Source organism: Phocoena sinus, chromosome 15 (genome assembly GCF_008692025.1).
Source record: "Phocoena sinus isolate mPhoSin1 chromosome 15, mPhoSin1.pri, whole genome shotgun sequence".
Lineage (NCBI taxonomy): Eukaryota > Metazoa > Chordata > Mammalia > Artiodactyla > Phocoenidae > Phocoena > Phocoena sinus.
The window spans coordinates 46,863,262-46,884,765 of record NC_045777.1 but is presented as its reverse complement, the minus strand read 5'-3'; the positions used below and the strand labels follow the sequence as shown (position 1 = coordinate 46,884,765).

Sequence of the window (21,504 nt, the reverse complement as noted above, 5' to 3'; positions counted from 1 at the left end):
AGGTCCCATCTGTTTATTTTTGTTTTTATTTCCGTTTCTCTAGGAGGTGGGTCAAAAAGGATCTTGCTGTGATTTATGTCATAGAGTGTGTTTTCCTCTAAGTGTTTGATAGTGTCTGGCCTTACATTTAGGTCTTTAATCCATTTTGAATTTATTTTTGTGTATGGTGTTAGGAAATGTTCTAATTACATTCTTTTACATGTAGCTGTCCAGTTTTCCCAGCACCACTTATGGAAGAGACTGTCTTTTCTCCATTGTATATCCTTGCCTCCTTTGTCATAGATTAGTTAACCATAGGTGTGTGGGTTTATCTCTGGGCTTTCTATCCTGTTCCATTGATCTGTCTTTCTGTTTTTGTGCCAGTACCATACTGTCTTGATTAGTGTAGCTTTGTAGTATAGTCTGAAGTCAGGGAGCCTGATTCCACCAGCTTGGTTTTTTTTTCCTCAAGATTGCTTTGGCTATTCGGCGTCTTTTGTGTTTCCATACAAATTGTGAAATTTTTTGTCCTACTTCTGTGAAAAATGCCAGTGGTAGTTTGATAGGGATTGCATTGAATCTGTAGATTGCTTTGGGTAGTGTAGTCATTATCACTATGTTGATTTTCTGATCCAAGAACATGGTACATCTCTCCATCTGTTTGTATCATCTTTAATTTCTTTCATCAGTGTCTTATAGTTTTCTGCATACGGCTCTTTTGTCTCCTTAGGTAGGTTTATTCCTAGGTATTTTATTCTTTTTGTTGCAATCATAAATGGGAGTGTTTCCTTAATTGCTCTTTCAGATTTTTCGTCATTAGTGAATGCAAGAGATTTCTGTGCATTAATTTTCTATCCTGCTACTTTACCAAATTCATTGATTAGCTCTAGTAGTTTTCTGGGAGCATCTTTAGGATTCTTTATGTACAGTATCATGTCATCTGCAAACAGTGAGTTTTACTACTTCTTTTCTGACTTGGATTCCTTTTATTTCTTTTTCTTCTCTGATTGCTGTGGCTAAAACTTCCAAAACTATGTTGAATAATAGTGGTGAGAGTGGGCAGCCTTGTCTTGTTCCTGATCTTAGTGGAAATGGTTTCAATTTTTCATTATTGATAAAGATGTTGGCTGTGGGTTTGTCATATATGGCCTTTATTATGTTGAGGTGAGTTCCCTCTATGCCTGCTTTCTGGAGGGTTTTTATCATAAATCGGTGTTGAATGTTGTTGAAAGCATTTTCTGCATCTATTGAGATGATCATATGATTTTTCTCCTTTAATTTGTTAACGTGGTTTATCACATTGATTGATTTGTGTATATTGAAGAATGCTTGCATTCCTGGGATAAACCCCACTTGATCATGGTGTATGATCCTTTTAACGTACTGTTGGATTCTGTTTACTAGTATTTTGTTGAGGAGTTTTGCATCTGTGTTCATCAGTGATATTGGCCTGTACTTTTCTTTTTTTGTGACCACTTTGTCTGGTTTTGGTATCAGAGTGATGGTGGCCTTGTAGAATGAGTTTGGGAGTGTTCCTACCTCTTCTATATTTTGGAAGAGTTTGAGAAGGATAGGTGTTAACTCTTCTCTAAATATTTGCTGGAATTCACCTGTGAAGCCATCTGGTCCTGAGCTTTTGTTTGTTGGAAGATTTTTAATCCCAGTTTCAATTTCAGTGCATGTGATTGGTCTGTTTATATTTTCTATTTCTTCCTGTTTCAGTCTCGGAAGGTTGTGCTCTTCTAAGAATTTGTCCATTTCTTCCAGGTTGTCCATTTTATTGGCATATAGTTGCTTGTAGTAATCTCTCATGATCCTTTGTATTTCTGCAGTGTCAGTTGTTACTTCTCCTTTTTCATTACTAATTCTATTGATTTGAGTCTTCTCCCTTTTTTTCTTGATGAGCCTGGCTAATGGTTTATCAACTTTGTTTATCTTCTCAAAGAACCAGCTTTTAGTTTTATTGATCTTTGCTATCATTTTTTTTTTCATTTATTTCTGATCTGATCTTTATGATTTCTTTCCTTCTGCTAACTATGGGGTGTTTTTTTGTTGTTGTTCTTCTTCTTCTTTCTCCAGTTGCTTTGGGTGTAAGGTTAGGTTGTTTATTTGAGATGTGTCTTGTTTCTTGAGGTAGGAATGTATTACTATAAACTTCTCTCTTAGAACTGCTTTTGCTGAATCCCATAGGTTTTGGGTCATCGTGTTTTCATTGTCATTTGTTTCTAGGTGTTTTTTGATTTCGATTTCTTCACTGATCTCTTGGTTATTTAGTAGTGTGTTGTTTAGCCTCCATGTGTTTGTATATTTTAGAGATTTTTTTCCTGTAATTGATATGTAGGCTCATAGTGTTTGGTCAGAAAAGATACTTGATATGATTTCAATTTTCTTAAATTTACAGAGGCTTGATTTGTGAACAAAGATATGATCTATCCTGGAGAATCCTCCATGAGCACTTGAGAAGAAAGTGTATTCTGTTGTTTTTGAATGGAATGTCCTATAAAATCAATTAAGTCCATCTTGTTTAATGTATCATTTAAAGATTGTGTTTCCTTATTTATTTTCATTTTGGATGATCTGTCCATTGGTGAAAGTGGGATGTTTATGTCCCCTACTATTATTGTGTTACTGTCAATTTCCCCTTTTATGGCTGTTAGTATTTGCCTTATATATTGAGGTGCTCCTATGTTGGGTGCATAAATATTTACAATTGTTATAGCTTCTTCTTGGAATGATCCCTTGATCATTATGTAGTGTCCTTCTTTGTCTCTTGTAATAGTCTTTATTTTAAAGTCGAATTTGTCTGATATAAGAATTACTACTCCAGCTTTCTTTTGATTTCTATTTGCATGGAATATGTTTTTCCTTCCCCTCACTTTCAGTCTATATGTGCCCTAGGTCTGAGGTGGGTCTCTTGTAGACAGCATACATACAGGTCTTGTTTTTGTATGCATTCAGCCAATCTATGTCTTTTGGTTGGAGCATTTAATCCATTTACATTTAAGGTAATTATTGAAATGTATGTTCCTATTACCATTTTCTTTATTGTGTTGGGTTTATTATTGTAGGTCTCTTCCTTGTCTTGTGTTTCCTGCCTAAAGTAGTTCCTTTAGCATTTGTTGTAAAGCTGGTTTGGTGGTGCTGAATTCTCTTAGCTTTTGCTTGTCTGTAAAGGTTTTAATTTCTCTGTCGAATCTGAATGAGATCCTTGCTGGGTAGAATAATCTTGGTTGTAGGTTTTCCCTTTCATCACTTTAAATATGTCCTGCCACACCCTTCTGGCTGGCAGAGTTTCTGCTGAAAGATCAGCTTTTGACCTTATGGGGATTCCCTTGTATGTTATTTGTTGCTTTTCCCTTGCTGCTTTTAATATTTTTTCTTTGTATTTAGTTTTTGATAGTTTGATTAATATGTGTCTTGGTGTGTTTCTCCTTGTATTTATCCTGTATGGGATTCTGTGCCTCCTGGACTTGATTGATTATTTCTTTTCCCATGTTAAGGAAGTTTTCGACTATAATCTCTTCAAATATTTTCTCAGTCCCTTTTCTTTTCTCTTCTTCTTCTGGGACCCCTATAATTTGAATGTTGGTGCATTTAATGTTGTCTCAGAGGTCTCTGAGACTGTCCTCAATTCTTTTCATTCTATTGTCTGTGGTAGGTATTTCCACTATTTTATCTTCCAGGTCACTTATCCGTTCTTCTGCCTCAGTTATCCTTCTATTGGTTTCTTCTAGAGAATTTTTAATTTCATTTATTGTGTTGTTCATCATTGTTTGCTCTTTAGTTCTTCTAGGTCCTTGTTCAACGTTTCTTGTACTTCCTCCATTCTATTTCCAAGATTTTGGATCATCTTTACTATCATCACTCTGAATTCTTTTTCAGGTAGACTACCTATTTCCTCTTCATTTGTTTGGTCTGGTGGGTTTTTATCTTGCTCCTTCATCTGCTGTGTATTTCTCTGTCTTCTCATTTTGCTTAACTTACTGTGTTTGGGGTCTCCTTTTTGCAGGCTGCATGTTTGTAGTTCCCATTGTTTTTGGTGTCTGCCCCCAGTGTGTAAGGTTGGTTTGGTGGGTTGTGTAGGCTTCCTGGTGGAGGGGACTGGTGCCTGTGTTCTGGTGGATGAGGCTGGATCTTGTCTTTCTGGTGGGCAGGACCACGTCCGGTGGTGTGTTTTGCGGTGTCTGTGAACTTATTGTGATTTTAGGCAGCCTCTCTGCTAATGTGTGGGGTTGTGTTTCTGTTTTGCTAGTTGTTTGGCAGGGGGTGTCCAGCACTGGAGCTTGCTGTTCGTTGAGTGGAACTGGGTCTTAGCGTTGAGATGGAGATCTCTGGAAGACCTCTCGCCAATTGATATTATGTGGGGCCGGGAGGTCTCTGGTGGACCAATGTCCTGAACTTGGCTCTCCCACCTCAGAGACTCAGGCCTCACACTCGGCCAGAGCACCAGGACCCTGCCAGCCACACGACTCAGAAGAAAAGGGAGGGGAAAAAAAGAAAGAAAGAGAAAGAAGAAAGAAAGAAAATAAACAAACTTATTAAAATTAAAAATAATTTTTAAAATTTAAAGTAATTTTAAAAAAGAAAGGAAAGAAGAGAGCAGCCAAACCAATCAACAAATCCACCAATGATAACAAGTGCTAAATACTATACTAAAAAAAAAAGAACAAAACAAAACACACACAAAAAATCGGAGACAGAACCCTGGGATAAATGGTAAAAGCAAACCTATACAGACAAAATCACACAAAGAAGCATACATATACACACTCACAAAAGAAGAAAAAGGAAAAAATATATGTATATAAAAATAAAGGAAGAGAGCAACCCAATTAATAAACAAATCTACCAATGATAATAAGCTCTAAATACTAAACTGTGATAAACATAAAACCAGAAACAAATTATATGCAGAAAACAAACCCCAAGTCTATAGTTGCTCCCAAAGTCCACCACCTCAAATTTTGGGATGCTTCATTGTTGATTCAGGTATTCCACAGATGCAGGGTATATCAAGTTGATTGTAGAGATTTAAACCACTGCTCCTGAGGCTGCTGGGAGAGATTTCCCTTTCTCTTCTTTGTTCGCACAGCTCCTGGGGTTCAACTCTGGATTTGGCCCCACCTCTGGGTGTAGGTCACCCTCTGGTGTCTGTTCTTTGCCCAGACAGGAGGGGGTTAAAGGAACGGCTGATTAGGGGGCTCTGGCTCACTCAGGCCTTGGGGGAGGGAGGGGTATGGAATGCGGAGTGAGCCTGCAGTGGTAGAGGCCAATGTGTCGTTGCAAAAGTCTGAGGCGTGCCGTGTGTTCTCCTGGGGAAGATGTCCCTAGATCATGGGACCCTGGCAGTGGCGGGCTGCACGGGCTCCCAGGAGGGGAGATGTGGACAGTGACCTGTGCTTGTGCACAGGATTCTTGGTGGCTGCAGCAGCAGCCTTAACATTTCATGCCCATCTCTGGTGTCTGTGCTGATAGCTGCAGCTCGCGCCCGTCTCTGGAGCTCGTTTAGGCGGTGCTCTGAATCCCCTCTCCTCGTGCACCCTGAAATAATGGTCTCTTGCCTCTTAGGCAGTTCCAGACTTTTTCCCGGACTGCCTACTGGCTAGCCGTGGTGCACTATCCCCCTTCAGGCTGTGTTCACGCCGCCCACCCCAGTCCTCTCCCTGGGATCTCACCTCCAAAGCCCGAGCCTCAGCTCCCAGCCCCCGCCTGCCCCAGTGGGTAAGCAGACAAGCCTCTCAGGCTGGTGAGTGCTGGTCGGCACCAATCCTCTGTGCGGGAATCTCTCCACTTTGCCCTCTTCACCTCTGTTGCTGTGCTCTTCTCCGTGGCTCCAAAGCTTCCCCCTGCCCATCCCCCGTCTCTGCCAGTGAAGGGGCTTCCTAGTGTGTGGAAACCTTTCCTCCTTCACAGCTCCCTCCCAGAGGAGCAGGTCTTGTCCCTATTCTTTTGTCTCTGTTTTCTCTTTTTTCTTTTGCCCTACCCAGGTATGTGGGGAGTTTCTTGCCTTTTGGGAAGTCCGAGGTCTTCTGCCAGCATTCAGTAGGTGTTCTGTAGGAGTTGTTCCACGTGTAGATGTATTTCTGATGTATTTGTGGGGAGGAAGGTGATCTCCATGTCTTACTCCTCCGCCATCTTGAAGATCCCCCCCCCACCATATATGCATTTTGCATTTAATATGTACAGGACCATTTTTATCCTTGGATACCTGTAGGAAAATGCCATCATTTTGGAAAGGCATTATTTCACAGGAAGAATGCCTTCTATCGCTCTTGAATTTGAGTGTTTTCAAAACCTTTGGGGCCACACCTTCATTTCATTTCATTAAAAATGGGTCCTTCATAGGGCTATAGAAGTTGAGAATGGTTAGGCAACTACATGCTAAGTCACTGAGCTTTTTTTAAGAGACACAGATATTACATAATAGTAATTTGTCATTGATTCTCCAAACCATTTCCCTGCCATAGATTTGCTTTCTCCCTGCCTTTTGCTGTCTGTTCACCCCAGAGAGGTCATTTCTCCAGTTTGTGGCTGACTCTGTACTGACAGTGATACCTGGAGGTAGCCAAGTAGCTGAACCCTAACAGACAGGATTTCCTGGGTGTGATGTGGGGCACAGAGGACATTTCTAAACACTTGGCACCACTCCAGGTGGGAAGGGGAGGGACGTGGAGCCACTTGAGGTTATCCTGGCACCTGTGCTAGCATCCCCACATTGGGAATCAGTGAGTCACTGTGTCCCTGAAAAGCCAACAGTGGGTCTCCCTTGCCCATGCTGGAGTATTGCGTCAAATAACCATATTTTCAGTGATTATATAACTACTTGTTCAGGCTGTTATCTAATTAAAAACAAGTGAATTTCATCACCCTTATCAAATCTAAGATGCCATTATTATTAGATGGACCCTTACTTTATGTACCATTAAGAAAAAAACATGGCCAATTAAACTGTGACACAATGTCTTAATAAGAGCCCTGAACAGAAGATGAATCAGTCATATAAGTCTCATTGCTTTGAAATTTCTTTTATCTATTCAGAGAGGAGAGCCAATTTACGTACCCTTCAATTGCATTGTCTGCTGCGTGATGGGAAAAAAACTTTTGCATGTGTCTTGGTAACAAAATGTGACACAGCTTCGTCTGCTTGTAGGTATCTATCATCCCTGATTTGTTCCTGTAAAGCATTCGATTGTTTCATTGCAAGAAAATATGGAATTGCAGCCATTCCCTCCGATGACTAATATTTGCTTCATTAATATCAAATTTGCACCCTGCCGCTCGATTTCTGGGCCTGCAGGGGAACATATTAAGTGTTCATTTCGATGCCAAATCATGCTGTAATCTTTTTGAAGGCGTTGTCAGCAGCAGTTAAACTCAACACATGTTGTCCCATAACACACATGACTCTCCGGAAATGATGACAGTGAACAGCCTTGACCAAGTCACCTGTTCCCAGGAAAGGACAACTGTGTCACTGCTGCTACCTGGCCAATCCCAACGGCTAAGGTGACATTGACCATGAGGCTGATTTCAGGGATGCTAATGTGGAAAAAATGTGCATCCTAGAAGTGGCAAAATTCAGTAAAGTCACTCAACTTCCAAAACACTTTTTTTCCCCACATATAAATGTATAAGAATGGTTGCCAGTGATTGTCATGGGGTGGCAATAATTTGAACTTTTAAAAACATTTGCAAAATAATGATAATAGCCAGGTTGGGAATATGGGTGTAGGAGGGATTGGGACAGATGGAGTTGATAAGAAAAATATAAGAAAAACGCAAGTTAAAGAAATTTACTCATTGAATTATAGAGGCTTAAGGAACAACAGCAAAGACCATGAGTTGCCCCCAATATCCATTCCTCCCTTTAGCCTTAGTAAAGAGATCTCAATTTTGTGCAAGGCAGCAATGCACCCAACTAAGAGAATATGTTTCCCAGCCTCCCTTGCATCTGGCATGACCATATGACTCAATTTTGGCCACTGAGCTGGAAGTAGAAGTAGTTGGAATGGGAATTCTGAGATGGCTGCTTAAAGGGTGTGGCTCACTGGAAGGAAGGGCCTTTTTTCTTTCCTTCCTTCTCCTTCCTGCTCCCTGGAATGAGGACGTGATATCTGGATGTCTGGCAGCCATCCTAGGCCATCCTTGAGGATTGAAGCCATGCACTAGGATGGGGAGTTAGGCAGGTAGAAGTCTGGCTCTGCCTCAGTAGCCCTGGATTATGTATTTCCAGATTTCTTTTGCATAAGTGAGAAATTATCTTCTATCCTGTTAAAGCCTCCGTTTTCTGTTTAAGCTGCATTTTCTGTTGTATGCAGCCAAGCCCAATCCTAACTGAAACAGGACCCTCTTCTTTAGCTAGGGTTCAAGCTCCCACTGTTTGCCTGGGATAATGTGAAGAATGTAAAGAAATTAAAGGTATTATAGTTCTTTAAAGAAATGAGAATTTTTCGTGGGTAGGGTTACTAATAATTTTGAAGAGGCCAAATTAGTGCCTCATTCACTTCCCAAACTTTACTGTGTGCCTAGCTTGTGCCTGGTGCCATGGTGGGGATGCTGCAGGAACCCCAGCCCACCCTTTGGCCCACGTTGCACGGTTTTGAGTGCACTCCTCCCCGTGATAGGAGAGCAAGCCAGAAAGGGTCTTTGAGTCATTGTCACTCTCAGCAGATGCCAGAGACAGAACAGTGTGCATTTTCCCCACATGCTGGAGCTGCAAGAAGTGTTAGAAGCTCCCCATACCCTAACAAAGAGAAAGGTTAAGGGAATCCTTCAGAAAACGAGGCTCAAAACCACGGCGTTGTCTTGACAGCCTCCTCATGTTCTGCTAGGACAGAGGTGATGGCGTTCCTATCATAGTTTTTTTTTTTTTTTTTGCAGTACGCGCGCCTCTTACTGTTGTGGCCTCTCCCGTTGTGGAGCCGGACGCGCAGTCTCAGCGGCCATGGCTCACGGGCCTAGCCGCTCTGCGGCATGTGGGATCTTCCCGGACGGGGGCATGAACCTGTGTCCCCTGCATCGGTAGGCGGACTCTCAACCACTGTGCCACCAGGGAAGCCCCCTATCGTAGTTTTGAGCCCTTTTAATGATCTTAGCTGAAAGGTTTTTCAAAACTGCATTTTGTGTCTGTGGAAGAGATGCCCGACTTATTGGTTCTAGTTTACATGTCTCTATCTCCCTACTCTTTATGTATTTGGTAAATATTGCAATACTTTGACCCCAAGAGGTCAATTTGTTTACTTTGAACTCTGAAACTGATACTGGTATTTATAGCGCTGTCAACCTGTCATTATTTGTTTTGATCAAATTGGGGAAAGGGGAGCTTCTCAAAAAGAAGAGAGAGAATGGAAAAGTGTAAGGAGAAAAAATTACATTTATAAAGCAAAAATAGGCTTATTAAGAATTTCAGAAATTCCATTTCTAATGGCTTTGAATCTCTCCATCTTCCATTTTCTTGCCTGGACAGAGCTCCCTTTGAAGTCTTTGGAAGCTTTCTAGAAGAAAAAATATATACACATGGGTGTGGAGCTGAAAATGGAGCTCCTTGTTTCGCCCTTTTAAAACGTGTTTTTCGAAGATTTGCCTTTCATATTGCAGATGCGAGAGAGGATGTGCAATTTTACCTTGTGTAACATCTTTGCCTGAAAAGCTCCAAGTATTTGTAGACGTTTTTTAATGAATAGTTCCCGTGTTTGCCTGCTGAGGAAGCAGAGGTTTGTGTAATTTACTTCCATTTTACACCTGAGGAAACTGATGTTTAAGAAAAAGAGACTCAGAATTTCAACCAGTAGCAGAGTTAAGAAAACAGTCCCTTGTTTGGACTGGGCTAATGATGCCCAGTCCAGTGATCCTGGAGGTTGAATGTGACCCCCAAACGAAAGGGTATCATTAGAAAAAATTCACCGTAGACGCTGTCATGTCCCATTTTAGTATGAATTGGGTTTATTATGTAGGATCATTTGTAGTTATTTTGACTGCTTTCTAGTTCAATGGCCTATTTGTTATTTTAGCAACTTCTGATTTGGGATCTATTATTGAAACCGAGTTTTAATACTGTTTTTGTTGTCATTCTAACTCATTCTAAGTGCATGAGAAAAACTAAACCAGATATAGAAACACAGAACTCAGGTCTGTGTGTATCAGATAAAATTATACTTTGACTAATTTTTCTCTTTGTACACACAGAACAGTTAACAAACATGCATAAAATTCAGAACTGTGTCTTTAAGGTCTCTTGATAAATGTATGTGAATCACAGCATAAACTCACCTGAGCATGTACGTCAGTATCACTTTTACTAAAAAGATCAAATTTAACCCAAGTTCTTCTCATATATCATATATAAATCATTTGTTTGTCATGTAAGCAACTGGAAAAGCACCAACAGAAATAACCTGAATCAGTAGAAATTACGTCAACACCTTTTAAGAAGGGCTCACGGAACGCAAAGTCAGCATATCTGTCCTTTCATCATTTACCAAACGTCCAAAAATGTGTGGCAGGAATTGTTCAGATAAAACAAAACTAAACTAAAACTAAACGAATGCCTCAAAAAAACAAAGACATAGCCCCTGACCTCAGAAAGCAAACAGTCTAGGTGGAGGGCAGCAGACAAACCAGATGAATTAATAAAGGGACCAAACTGCTCAATGACTCACTTGCACAAGGTGTTCCAATTCAGAAGCTCATAGGAAATTACAGATATATAGCTTAAAATTTAAACATGTGCTCGTTTCTGTTCCCTATTTTCTCATCTCAACAACCTCCTCACCTGACCTTTATTGTCACTTCCCTCTGAACCGTCCACACTCCCTCCCCTCCCCACACCTCAAGCCTGGCTCTAGAATTTCCAAATAGGGAGTCCCATTTTATCATTCTTTCTTCTTCCATCTCAGGGATGGAACTTAAGGCTTGTGTTTTAAACTTATTATAAGAGCCGTAATCAATTTTAAGGAACATTTCTTTCAGCCTTGAAAGGTCAGCTTATACATGATATATGGCCTATTCCTTCTTGCTGGGGTACCTGTTGATCTATTTAAAATCATCCGTTTGTCTAAAAATACTAACTTAGTGTCATTAGGAGAATAGAAGCATAAATGTCTCCAAAGAATATGGAGGTAAGAATCTGATTTCTCACCCATATTATCACTGGTATGATATGTAGTTAAATAGCTTAGAGACTCCTCTGTTTCACCTTTGATAATTTACTATTACAAGGCACATTTAATTTCTGTCTATAGAATATGAATCAGTAGATACAGCTTTTATTTTTACTTTGCTGTTAAGGAAATAAAAAACAAAAACAAACATCTAAAACAGGATCTCTAGTGCACGGGACATTTTTGGTAGATGTTCAGACAAAGAAAAGGAAAAGCTGGCTTGGCTCAGAGGGTCTTCCATACCTGTTTTTCTTTACTGGGAAAACCTGTAGTTTGAAGGAACACAAAGGAAGGACATATTCTGCTTTCTTCCAAAAATGCCTCGAGCTTTCAGCTTATGGGCAAAACAAACCCTCTGAAAGCCGAAGAAGCCTTCTTCATTTGCAGTTGTCACTGAAAGATATTTCCAGGCTGGAAAGAATTTCTTTTCAAGGTATTTAAAAACCATCTATCCTAACAAAAGAAAAATGTGGCTTTTTCAGGTCACTTCTTCATATCCAAAGATGAATATGTTTTTAATTAAAGCCTGGGCACAAAATTGGGTTTGGTGAGAACCATTGTGGTGCCTGATCACTCTCCTGAGACACCCACCACCGTTGGTACTGATGCTAACTCTTGACACCCAAGGCCACTCTGTGTATTCAGAGGTTAGAAAGGTGATTTCTGAGGCCTGGCAGCTGTTGGTGTTAAAGCTATTGTGTGGGAAACAAAAGCCATTCTGTTCTGTTCCCCAGGTGCCTTTGTATCATTGATTCAGGAACTGTTTCATAAATGGGGTACAATTCTTTACCAGGGAATTTCATTACTGCCCATGTTTTAGTATATGCTTCCGGACAGCAGAGGGGAATGTCTGAACATACCTCCTATGGAAGGAATCTTGGGTTCTGACCTCTGTGAAGATGCTTGCATCTTAAGTCTCTTAATTAGACCTGTGGCTACATGCCTTCATACCACCATTTATGCTTCCTATCTTCCTCACTCTAAACCACCAGACCCAATCTGCTGCTACCAGGCTTGTCTTGCAAGTTAATGGGAACACAGTACACACTGGCAGCCAGATGTACCAGTGTTAACTAGTTTTCTCCCAGAATTCCTCACTGGCCTGTGCTGGGAAATTTTCATAGGGCAGATCAGAATGACATTTATTTGAAGAACAGATACTTTTTCACCCAAATGATATATTCATTATTGTCGTTTAGAAAGTCTATCAGTTTAGGAAGTTTTTAGTTGCATGTAAATGAATCAAACTGAGCTAAACAGTCAAGGAAATACAGTGGGTTGCAGTCTTTCTCCCCAGCTCTTCCTCCCTCCCTGGGTTGTGCCCTTGCTGTGTGACTTTGAGGTTCCTCCCACTACAGGGGAGTCGGCTTCCCCACCTCATGGGTGTTGGGCTCCACTATGTGACTTGCTTTGGCCAGACTGAAGAAGTATTTCTTATTTTCACTTACCTTCTTGTACTTCTGCATTGCCATGAGAAGAACAGACCCAGCTCTTTCTCATCAAAAAAGATAGGAGAGGGCTTCCCTGGTGGTGCAGTGGTTGGGAGTCTGCCTGGCGATGCAGGGGACGTGGATTCGTACCCCGGTCCAGGAAGATCCCACATGCCGCGGAGTGGCTGGGCCCGTGAGCCATGGCCGCTGGGCCTGCGTGTTTGGAGCCTGTGCTCTGCAACGGGAGAGGCCACAACAGTGAAAGCCCTGCATACTGCAAAAAAAAAAAAAAAAAAAAGATAGGAGAGATGTGAGGCTAAGCTGAAATCTGCAGAGTGGAGCCAAAGACAGCTGAATCCCGCTGACATCAGCCTTCTTCCAGCTGACGCAGAGTTACATGGGTGAGGATAGATGGCAATTTTTTATGCCAATGCATTTTGGGGTGGTTTGTTATGCAGCACTGTTTGGCGATAGCTGACTGATATTTATCGCTCGTGTAACTTAAGAGTCCAAAGTTAGCATGGGCTTCAGGTAGGATTTGAAAGGAATTCCTGTTCTATTTCTTTGTGATTCTCTTGGGGCTTCATCCCAGAATGGTTTCCCTCTTGGTGGCATGATGACTGTACTGTTTCAGGCTTCACAATCTACACCTCGTACCATCTGGAAGGCAAGAGGCTTTTCTTCTTAAACCATCACACAAAAGTCCTGGGCTTCACTCTGATTAAGCCAGCATAGGTCATGTGTCTATCCTGGGCCAATTGTTGAGCAAGGAGGGTGGGATTATGCAACTTGGTTTATGTCAACCAGAGCCCCCTCTTAAAGATGGGAGTGGGTTCAATCTTTTCCAGAATCCCTGGTGTGTCTCATTAGAGGTGGGAGTGGGGGTGGGACAGATGCTGAGAGGCACCAGCAATGTTAATTATGGAGAGAGTCTAAAACCTCCAGACTTTGTTTTGAATTTCTATTAATACCTTATTTGGCTGAAGACATTTTTTTACCTGCATGTTGCTGGGCTAGCTCGAGCTAGAGAGAGGGAATTTATCCTCTAGGTCACACATGTTGCCAGGTAAATTGCAAAGCATGTGACCCCACCCATGCTGCCTTAGGCACTGGAAGGTGGGTGGGAGCCTAGCTTTCCATAGGACTTTACCATTAGCCCGCTGAACTTCCAGCTCCTGGTATCTCAGGATTTTAAGAAAATTGAAACTAGGTTTGGTCTACTAGAATTTGAAGGTCTCTGACCTAGAGGGTGAGTTAATGCTAATGTAATGAGAACGTGAACGAGTGGGACACATTGGTGTGGATGTCATTCCACTGACTCCTGTCCTCCATTGCCTATGATGAGAAGTCAGCTGTAAACCCTGTTATTGTCCAGACACACAGGAAGCATCAAATAAAAATGTGTGTTGAATTTATGAATTAAAAAAGAGAATCAAGGTCTTCTGACCCAATCCAACGTTCTTTTAAGAGTACCCCAACTTCCCTGGCAGTCCAGTGGTTAAGAGTCCATGCTCCCAACGCAAGGGGCATGGGTTCGATCCCTGGTGGGGAAACTCAGATCTCACATGCTGTGCCTTGTGGGCAAAAAACAAACAAACAGATTCCACCACCTCTTTGTAAAACCTTCCTTTGTACATTTCATGTTCCCACTGAAGCCTCTGCAGGAAAGTAACCAAACAAATCAATCCAGGTGATTTTTTCAAACATGGACATTAAAAGGATCACCTGTTACTTTCTGTGCTTCTAAGAGTCCTCCCTGACCCTAAGTTATTTGAAAGACTGAACAATCCTTATCATCCAATATGCTTTTGTCATTCAACACATTTGTCATTCTATAAATACTACTGAACACCTACTGTGCTCCAGGTGTTGTGTGAGGGATGCAGAATTGAATGAGAGTTAATACCTTCCATCAGGCACCCAGCTACTGTAATATAATTGTTCAAACCATGGACAGAAGGAAAGATTGGGACCTTTGATGAAACTACAGATTCTCAACCGCAACTTACCTGTCTTCTTGGGGAATTATTTACCTTATCATCTCTAGTCATAGATGGCCTGGGTTCTATATGAAACATCTATCAACAATAAGACAAAAATCAAGTATTTTGATGTGAACCAGCCTAGGTGTTAGGTATATTGTCATATTCTTACATTAATTTCTTAAAAATTACTTCCCATAAATTTCCTCAGGGCTGCACAGGGGCATTTTTCAGTTTGATTTGCTGGTAATATCCTGGTTAAGTAATTGCCAATTTGGGAATGCAAACTCAGCTACATTTACCTCAAGTCCCTTTTTCTCTTTGTATTTTTTTCCAGTTGAGTTATGCCTTGAACCATACAAACAGAAAACTAACGTTGGAACCTAAAATAACTGTCAATGCCAAGATTGTTGTGGTTGGTGCGTCCAATGTTGGAATTTCCTTCCTAGAGACACTGATATTTTGGTGAGTTGTTTTACTTTATTTTTTTGTTTTTAAAGGGCCTTTCTCTTCCTACACCTGAGAGGGTCCCTTGAAAGGACAGACCTGAGCTTTCTGCCACCTCACATACGTTGTCTATGTGGATTAATGAATCAGTGGAATATTCTAGATCAGGGGTTGGCAAACTCTAGCCCCCCAGGTCAAAACAGGTCCACCTGCTTTTGTAAATAAAGCTTTATGGGAACACAGTCGCGCTCATTTATTTATGTGTTGTCTCTGTTTTGTTGATACAGCGGCAGCTTTGAGTAGCCATGACAGAGACCGTTTGGCTGGCAGTGCCTAGTATATGTCACTCTGACCCTTTCCAGAAGTTGTTTTCCAGCCCCTATTCTATACTGGTGCTCCCCTTTCTTGGCTGGATTATAAGAATCACCTAGAGCATTTGTTAAAGATGTAGACTCCCAGACCTCACAGACACAGAGAAGCAGAAACTCCTATGGAGGGCCCTGGGAACCTGTATTTTAACAGGTGCTCTGTGTGATCAGGCAGGTTTGGGGACCAGTTTTGACTGTATGCATCACAAATAGGCTTCAGAAGTGGCAGACAGTCCAGGACCTTTCCTCCAACACCTGCATTTCAGGTGCCAGGGAACAGAGTACATTTCCCCAGGACAACTGAGGTCTGTGCAGCTGTTTGGTATGTTTTCTATTATCCTCAAAACACTGCACAGTTTCCTTGCAGAGCCCATTTTCCCGATAGGTGATTCCTGAGGGTTCTCAGCTCCCCCACTTAGCTCTCCATCTGCTCAGCAAATTTCAGCCTCTCTTTAACAGGAAGAGCCCTGGGTTATTGTCCAAGAACTTGGACTCGTGGCCTGGCATTGCCACCACTGGCATGGAACCTTCGATGTGTGCCTGACTTCTCTCAGACCTAGCTTCCTCATTCATTTTGTAAAAAGTCTCTAGATGTTTTCAAAGACCCAGGCTTTGGAGAACCACAGACTCCTAAGTTAGGAGAATCCAGTTTTTCCCAGACCTTTTGCTCAGGATCGCATGAGAAACTTTAGCTACTGTTCAAAGCTGTAGGTGCTAAGAGGAGAGTGGCAGATGGGGAAAGGCATCCCCACCATGACTCCTCCGGAGGCCAGATAAGTGGTGAGGGTCTAGACAAGGAAAAGAGTGGAGGAAATGACCCCTAGAAGGTGTTTGTCCCTGGTGGATATGGAGACGAACTAACCCAGATGGTTATTTTGCTCATTTGACATCATACGTAACCGAAGATTTTTTCACTTTCTAGCCAATTTGTTCAATTATCCGGAACACACCCTTAGTTAACCAGAAATAAGTCGCCTGTCTTTATTGAAATTAGCAACCAAGTTCACAGGCTTTAAATACTGTGGTCAGTCTACAGCAATCTCTCATTGCAAGAAAGAAATCATGAGACGCACCCAGGAATCTCCATTTTCCTGCCTATTCCACTCTAGTTTGAGGGCTTTCCCTATTCTGACAGGTCTCTTCACCTCAGACTCTGAACAGCAATCTGTACAGCCACTTTTGAAAGATGAACCATCAGGGTGGAGTTGTGAAATTACAGTAGTCAAGAAGTTATCATAAACAGATCTTAAATCTTAATTTAGCTATATATCTTGTCATTATGTCTTCTTTAAAATGATTACATTAAGATATACACATATAATTTTCTTTTTGTGGAATCAGCTTAGATTTAATAAAGAAAGGTATAAATTTTGATATAAGTACTTGGTTGATTAAATTCGTCAATCAGACAGAACTTTTTAAAGCATTTTAAAGTACTCATAATTCTCTATCATCGTTATACAGATTACATGCACTAAAAAGAGACCGGGATCAGTTTACAGATATCAAATCCTGGAGAGAGGAAATAGTTCTCTCATTATTTTCTCTAATTATTTCAAATCAGCAGTCGCCATAGTAACCTGCTGCAGATTTTACTTTACCAATTTAACTGCCATTTGAACTAAACTTTGTAAATGATTTGAGTTGGAATGGAATTGAAGAAACAGAGTTTTCACCAAACACTGACCTCCAGTGAGGATTAAATCCACATTTTGGAGGCAAGATTTAGGAAAATCGCCCTCCTACACTCATGCCCTGCATTATTAAACTCAGTTGGGGCACTGTAGTTCCTGGAAAACCCATTTGAGGCCCAGTACAGCCGCCTCTTTTTCCAGAAAATCTGGTCATCCTGTCATCTGGTGACAAAACAAGCACAGCTCTTTGTTCTTATATTATTTACATGCAAAACAAATTGCAAAGCACCTTTGGTCTCCTCTTCAAAGACACCAAAAGCAGTCCTTGCAGAAAGTCTCTTCTTTCCACAAGTGCCACGGTGCTACTAGGGGTGCTGACGTGACTTGCCCAAAGTCACCAACTAATACAGACACCAGGATATAAGCTCCATGCGAGGTGTGAGTGTTGAGGGGATGTTTGGGGTTTTGGTTTTTAGTACAACCTTCTGTCTGGTCCTCAGCTGCCACCAGTCCACAGTTACACCTGCACGGAGGACACACTTTCTTTTCTAGTTGTGAGGCCTGTGGGTCACCCTGCATCTTCTTCTTGTCCTTACAAGGGCAAGACCTCCTGGGCCCTCCAGTACCTGGTGACATGAGTGACAGGCGTTTTCTAAGGACACACGCCAGCACACCCCTGTGGTTCTCCGTGTCCTCCTGGTCCTGGTGAATATTCCAGCGCTGGACTGAGTGGCAGCCCTGCCCTTAGACTTCCTGCAATCTCCATGGACACTCCTGAGGCCCCTGGCTAGCTGATGCAGAAGGGCGAGGGTGCAGGGTGATTCAGGGTGGAGGTGAGACTTGGCTAATTTGTCCCCACTCCCCGCGTCTTGTGCATCTGTCTTCTGAGGGTGCTGTGCCCAAGTAACTCCATGGAGGGCAGAGGAGGGAGCATGTTCAGGCTCCCAGGCCCCACCCTGCGGGCACACACATCCTGGCCTCCTTTCCCCTCATCACCTGCCTTGCCGGGCTGTGTGCCCCCTGGGTGGGGACCAGGGGCTGGCAGGGGGAAGGACAGCAGGCACAGAACCAGGGCCGGGGAGCTTTCTTGGGGTGGGGGCCATAGAGGAGGAAACCCTCACTCATCCTGTGGAATAAGAGGGCAGTGAATTGGAGGGGAAAGGCAACTCTTAAGACACTTTGCTGTGAATTATCTGTGTTTCTCATCATGCCCAAGACATTCAGGTGACGAACCTGAGCTATTTTTAAATTGTGGTTCTCATGTGTTTGTTCGTTTGCCTGGCTCTTCCGGACGGAAAGGTGTTGGCTTGGGCACCGTAGGTGTTTCATGTACATTATCCTTCTTGGTACTTCTATTAATAAAACCTCTTTAAAACCCCAAACGTTGGTTTTTGGCAGAAAGATCTTGGCCTCGGTCATCAGCCCACCTCTGCTACCAACCAGTGCTGTGGTCCCGCCCTCCTCCTCTGCTGAGGGAGGGTCACGGCAGGGCTCCCCTGGCCCTGCCAGCCCTGGGCGCTGTCACACTAGGAACTCCACTGACCGTATCAGAGGTCTAAAGGGAACTCCGTATTCTTGGATCAACAGCCAAGGCCAGAGGGGAGCTTCTGTCATCTGTCAAGGAAATGCTATTTCCCGAAGGAGAACTTTGCAATGAAGTCTGAAAGCTCTTTCCAGAAAGCAAGGGGCCTCTTTTCACGCAGCTTAGCTGGTCATATTTTTAGCAGTTGCTTTGTGTACCAGGTCTGGACCTGATGAACTCCCCAAAGTAATGCTACTTTCCACAGTAGTACTCCAAAATCATTTAAAAAAAAAGAAATATGGATATGCTCTACCAAAGAAGGAGTAGGAACCGGGTCTATGGACTCATCCTACGTCTTATGTCCTTTCTACTCAAAAGTTTGGTCTGGACTCCAGCAGGATTGGTATCGCCTGGGAGCTGATTAGAAACAGAGAATCTCAGGCCCTGCCGCAGTCAGTGTCCCAAACAGACATTTTATTTTCCAGAATTATTCACAACAGCTTCTTCCCTATGTCTTGGGCGTCAAGTCACTGAGCTGAAGCAGTTACTGTTTGATTCTGTTTCAGCTCGTACGTCTCTATGCTTTGTGTATTATATTATTTACTCCCAATTACAGAGCAGTTCCTTTTAATCCATTATTTTAAAATCTTACCTAATTCAGTTCTGATGTAAAGAATCTCTCAAGGAGGCTATAACAGGGCTAGAAAAATTCATGAATGATTCCTGGGATGACAGTGAATGAAGGCAGCCCTGGGTGGCATCCCGCCGAGGCTGGGCGGTTAGAAGAAGATGCACTTTGGTTCATGGGAACCACCCACCATCACCTCGGCTTCCCCTTCCACCCCCGGGAAGAAATGTCTCAAAACACCCACCAAGTCATCTCACCAAAGGGTGAAGTTTCTGGTTTTCGACCTGGGCATTGATCCCTCATCTGGTGGGTGTGTTGAGAACAACTAAGACTAGCTGGGAACGACAGGGCACGTTTGTGAAGCTGCAGTTGTGGCTGGATGACCGGAACACGTGTTATCGGGCCGCACAGGACCACACAGCATCCGGCTCAGCTGTGGGGTCTGGCGGCAGCAGCCAAGCACTTGCAGATTAATGAGGCTTCTTATCTTTACCTTTGAGGACATCTGAAGCCTTCGTTGTGGCTTGTCACTAATCAGGTGACTAATTAAGTAGTCAGTGCTTCCGTGCTGATCTCAGCGATGAACCCCATGAACAGGTTGGTGGCTGTCCATGCCGTCGGCCTCTGCCACATGAAGTGAGGGCTGTGTGCTCGCCCCAATCACCCTTTGGGTACCAGGGAAATGCAGGGTGGCGGCCAGGCCCGTGGCATGTGCCCGGGGCACAGGTGGAGATCCACGGGGCAGGTCACATCTCACCATCTTGTTACGTTGGCATTACAGTGGGGCCTGTCGGGACTGATACAGAGGCCCCTCTGATGGCCTGGTAGGGGGGAAATAGAGGGGTGGGGCAGTATGTCAGGTTCAAAGGCTCAGCCTCCCCAGGCAGAAGGACCTGACATCCTGCCTCCAGAAAATACTGACCTGGAGCTGTCCCTGGTTCCTAATCACCACCCCATTTCCTAACCTGATTCCAGTATTTAAATGTACAGGCATACCTGGTTTTATTGTGTTTCACAGATACTGCGTTTTTAACAAATTGTCTTCATGATCGCACAAAACACAAACCGCATACACGGACCAGAAACAGACTCGCCTGTTCAGCCTCTGTCCTCTACTATCAGGTCATTTTCAAATGACGACATTAGCTCCATCTTGGTTTGAGGTCCTGCAAAAGCTGAAAACAAAGAATTTGGTGCGAGTAGTTTATTTGGGGGTGATCCCTGGGAACTACCCGAGCGAGCAGGTGAGACGGGACCGGCAGGAATGCCAGCAAAGCCCCCAAATCATGTGCCTTTGGGTCACCATGGGCAACGAAGCTCAGTCCCGCCGGGACCCCCTCCGAGGACACAGCTGGGAACAGTCCCTCTGCGCCCGAGGAAGTGGGGTATTTACCCAACAGTTCCTGTCCATCTGGTCACCCTGGGCTGTGCTTCCAGCCTGTCCCTCAAGCTACCACAGTCAGGGGGAGACCCCGGGCAGAGAAGGCAGGAAAGCATTGGGACGGGAGGACTATTTGCAGGTGATGCGGTGGGCCTGCTGCCGGCCCGGTTTCTTTCATTTGTTCTCCTTTCTTGATGCTCATGCAAGTTGCCCTTTGACGAAGGCATGGGTCTAGACAAAGGCAGAGGGAAGCGAAGCCAGACGGGAAAACTGTGTCGGGAGCATCTCCTGATCTCCCTCCACCTCTCTTCCCAGGCGTCCTGGCAGCTCTAGAGAGAACCCAGGTACTCTGCTCCACCAGCAACCTCTGCTGGAACAAAGAGGGAGAGTGGGCCTGTCTCAGCAAATACTTGATTTCTCCTTTGGGATGGAGATGAAATTAGATCAGCAGTTTTCACCTTTAGCGCCGCCTGGGAACCTGTTGCAGGTGCCGATACAGGCCCCCCTATAAGGACTGAATCGGAAACCCGGGGCCGGAGGCTGGGACCCATGTTTTCACACCGATTTTGGGAGCGCGAGAACCGCTGAGTTGGGGTAGAGTCAGCTCTCTGCCACTACTGCTGGGCCCATGTGGACCATCTGACCTCTCTGAACCTCCGTCGTTTCCACAGCTGTACAACAGGGAAAGCACCCAGGATCTCTCCTCCTCCACTGGCAAGAAGGCAAAGCACCTAGAAAGACCTAGCACTCAATTCTTGCTAGACTGACACCTCCCCGCTAATGCCATTTGCATGTCCAGATCCCGGTGGGAGCTGAGCGTTGTGAGGGAATTGCCTGGAGAGTCATGATGTGGGAGGTGCTCTCTTCCCCAAGGACTGGGGTTGAACCAGGGGCGTTTCCTGAGGCGTCCGCGCCTGCTTCCCCGCACTGAGGGAGTCAGGGGGCGTCAAACCCCTCACCCTCTGCCTTACAGC

General features: G+C 43.5%; 1 protein-coding gene across 1 annotated transcript in view; it reads left to right on the top strand.

The window, feature by feature from the left end:
- The window catches only part of CFAP61 (cilia and flagella associated protein 61), a 264,938-nt gene that overhangs the window by 143,208 nt on the left and 100,226 nt on the right, over positions 1-21,504 (top strand). Inside the window, exon 18 of the mRNA XM_032604424.1 lies at positions 14,888-15,015. Within this exon, the coding sequence (XP_032460315.1) occupies positions 14,888-15,015 (128 nt within the window). The remainder of the gene's footprint in view (positions 1-14,887; positions 15,016-21,504) is intronic.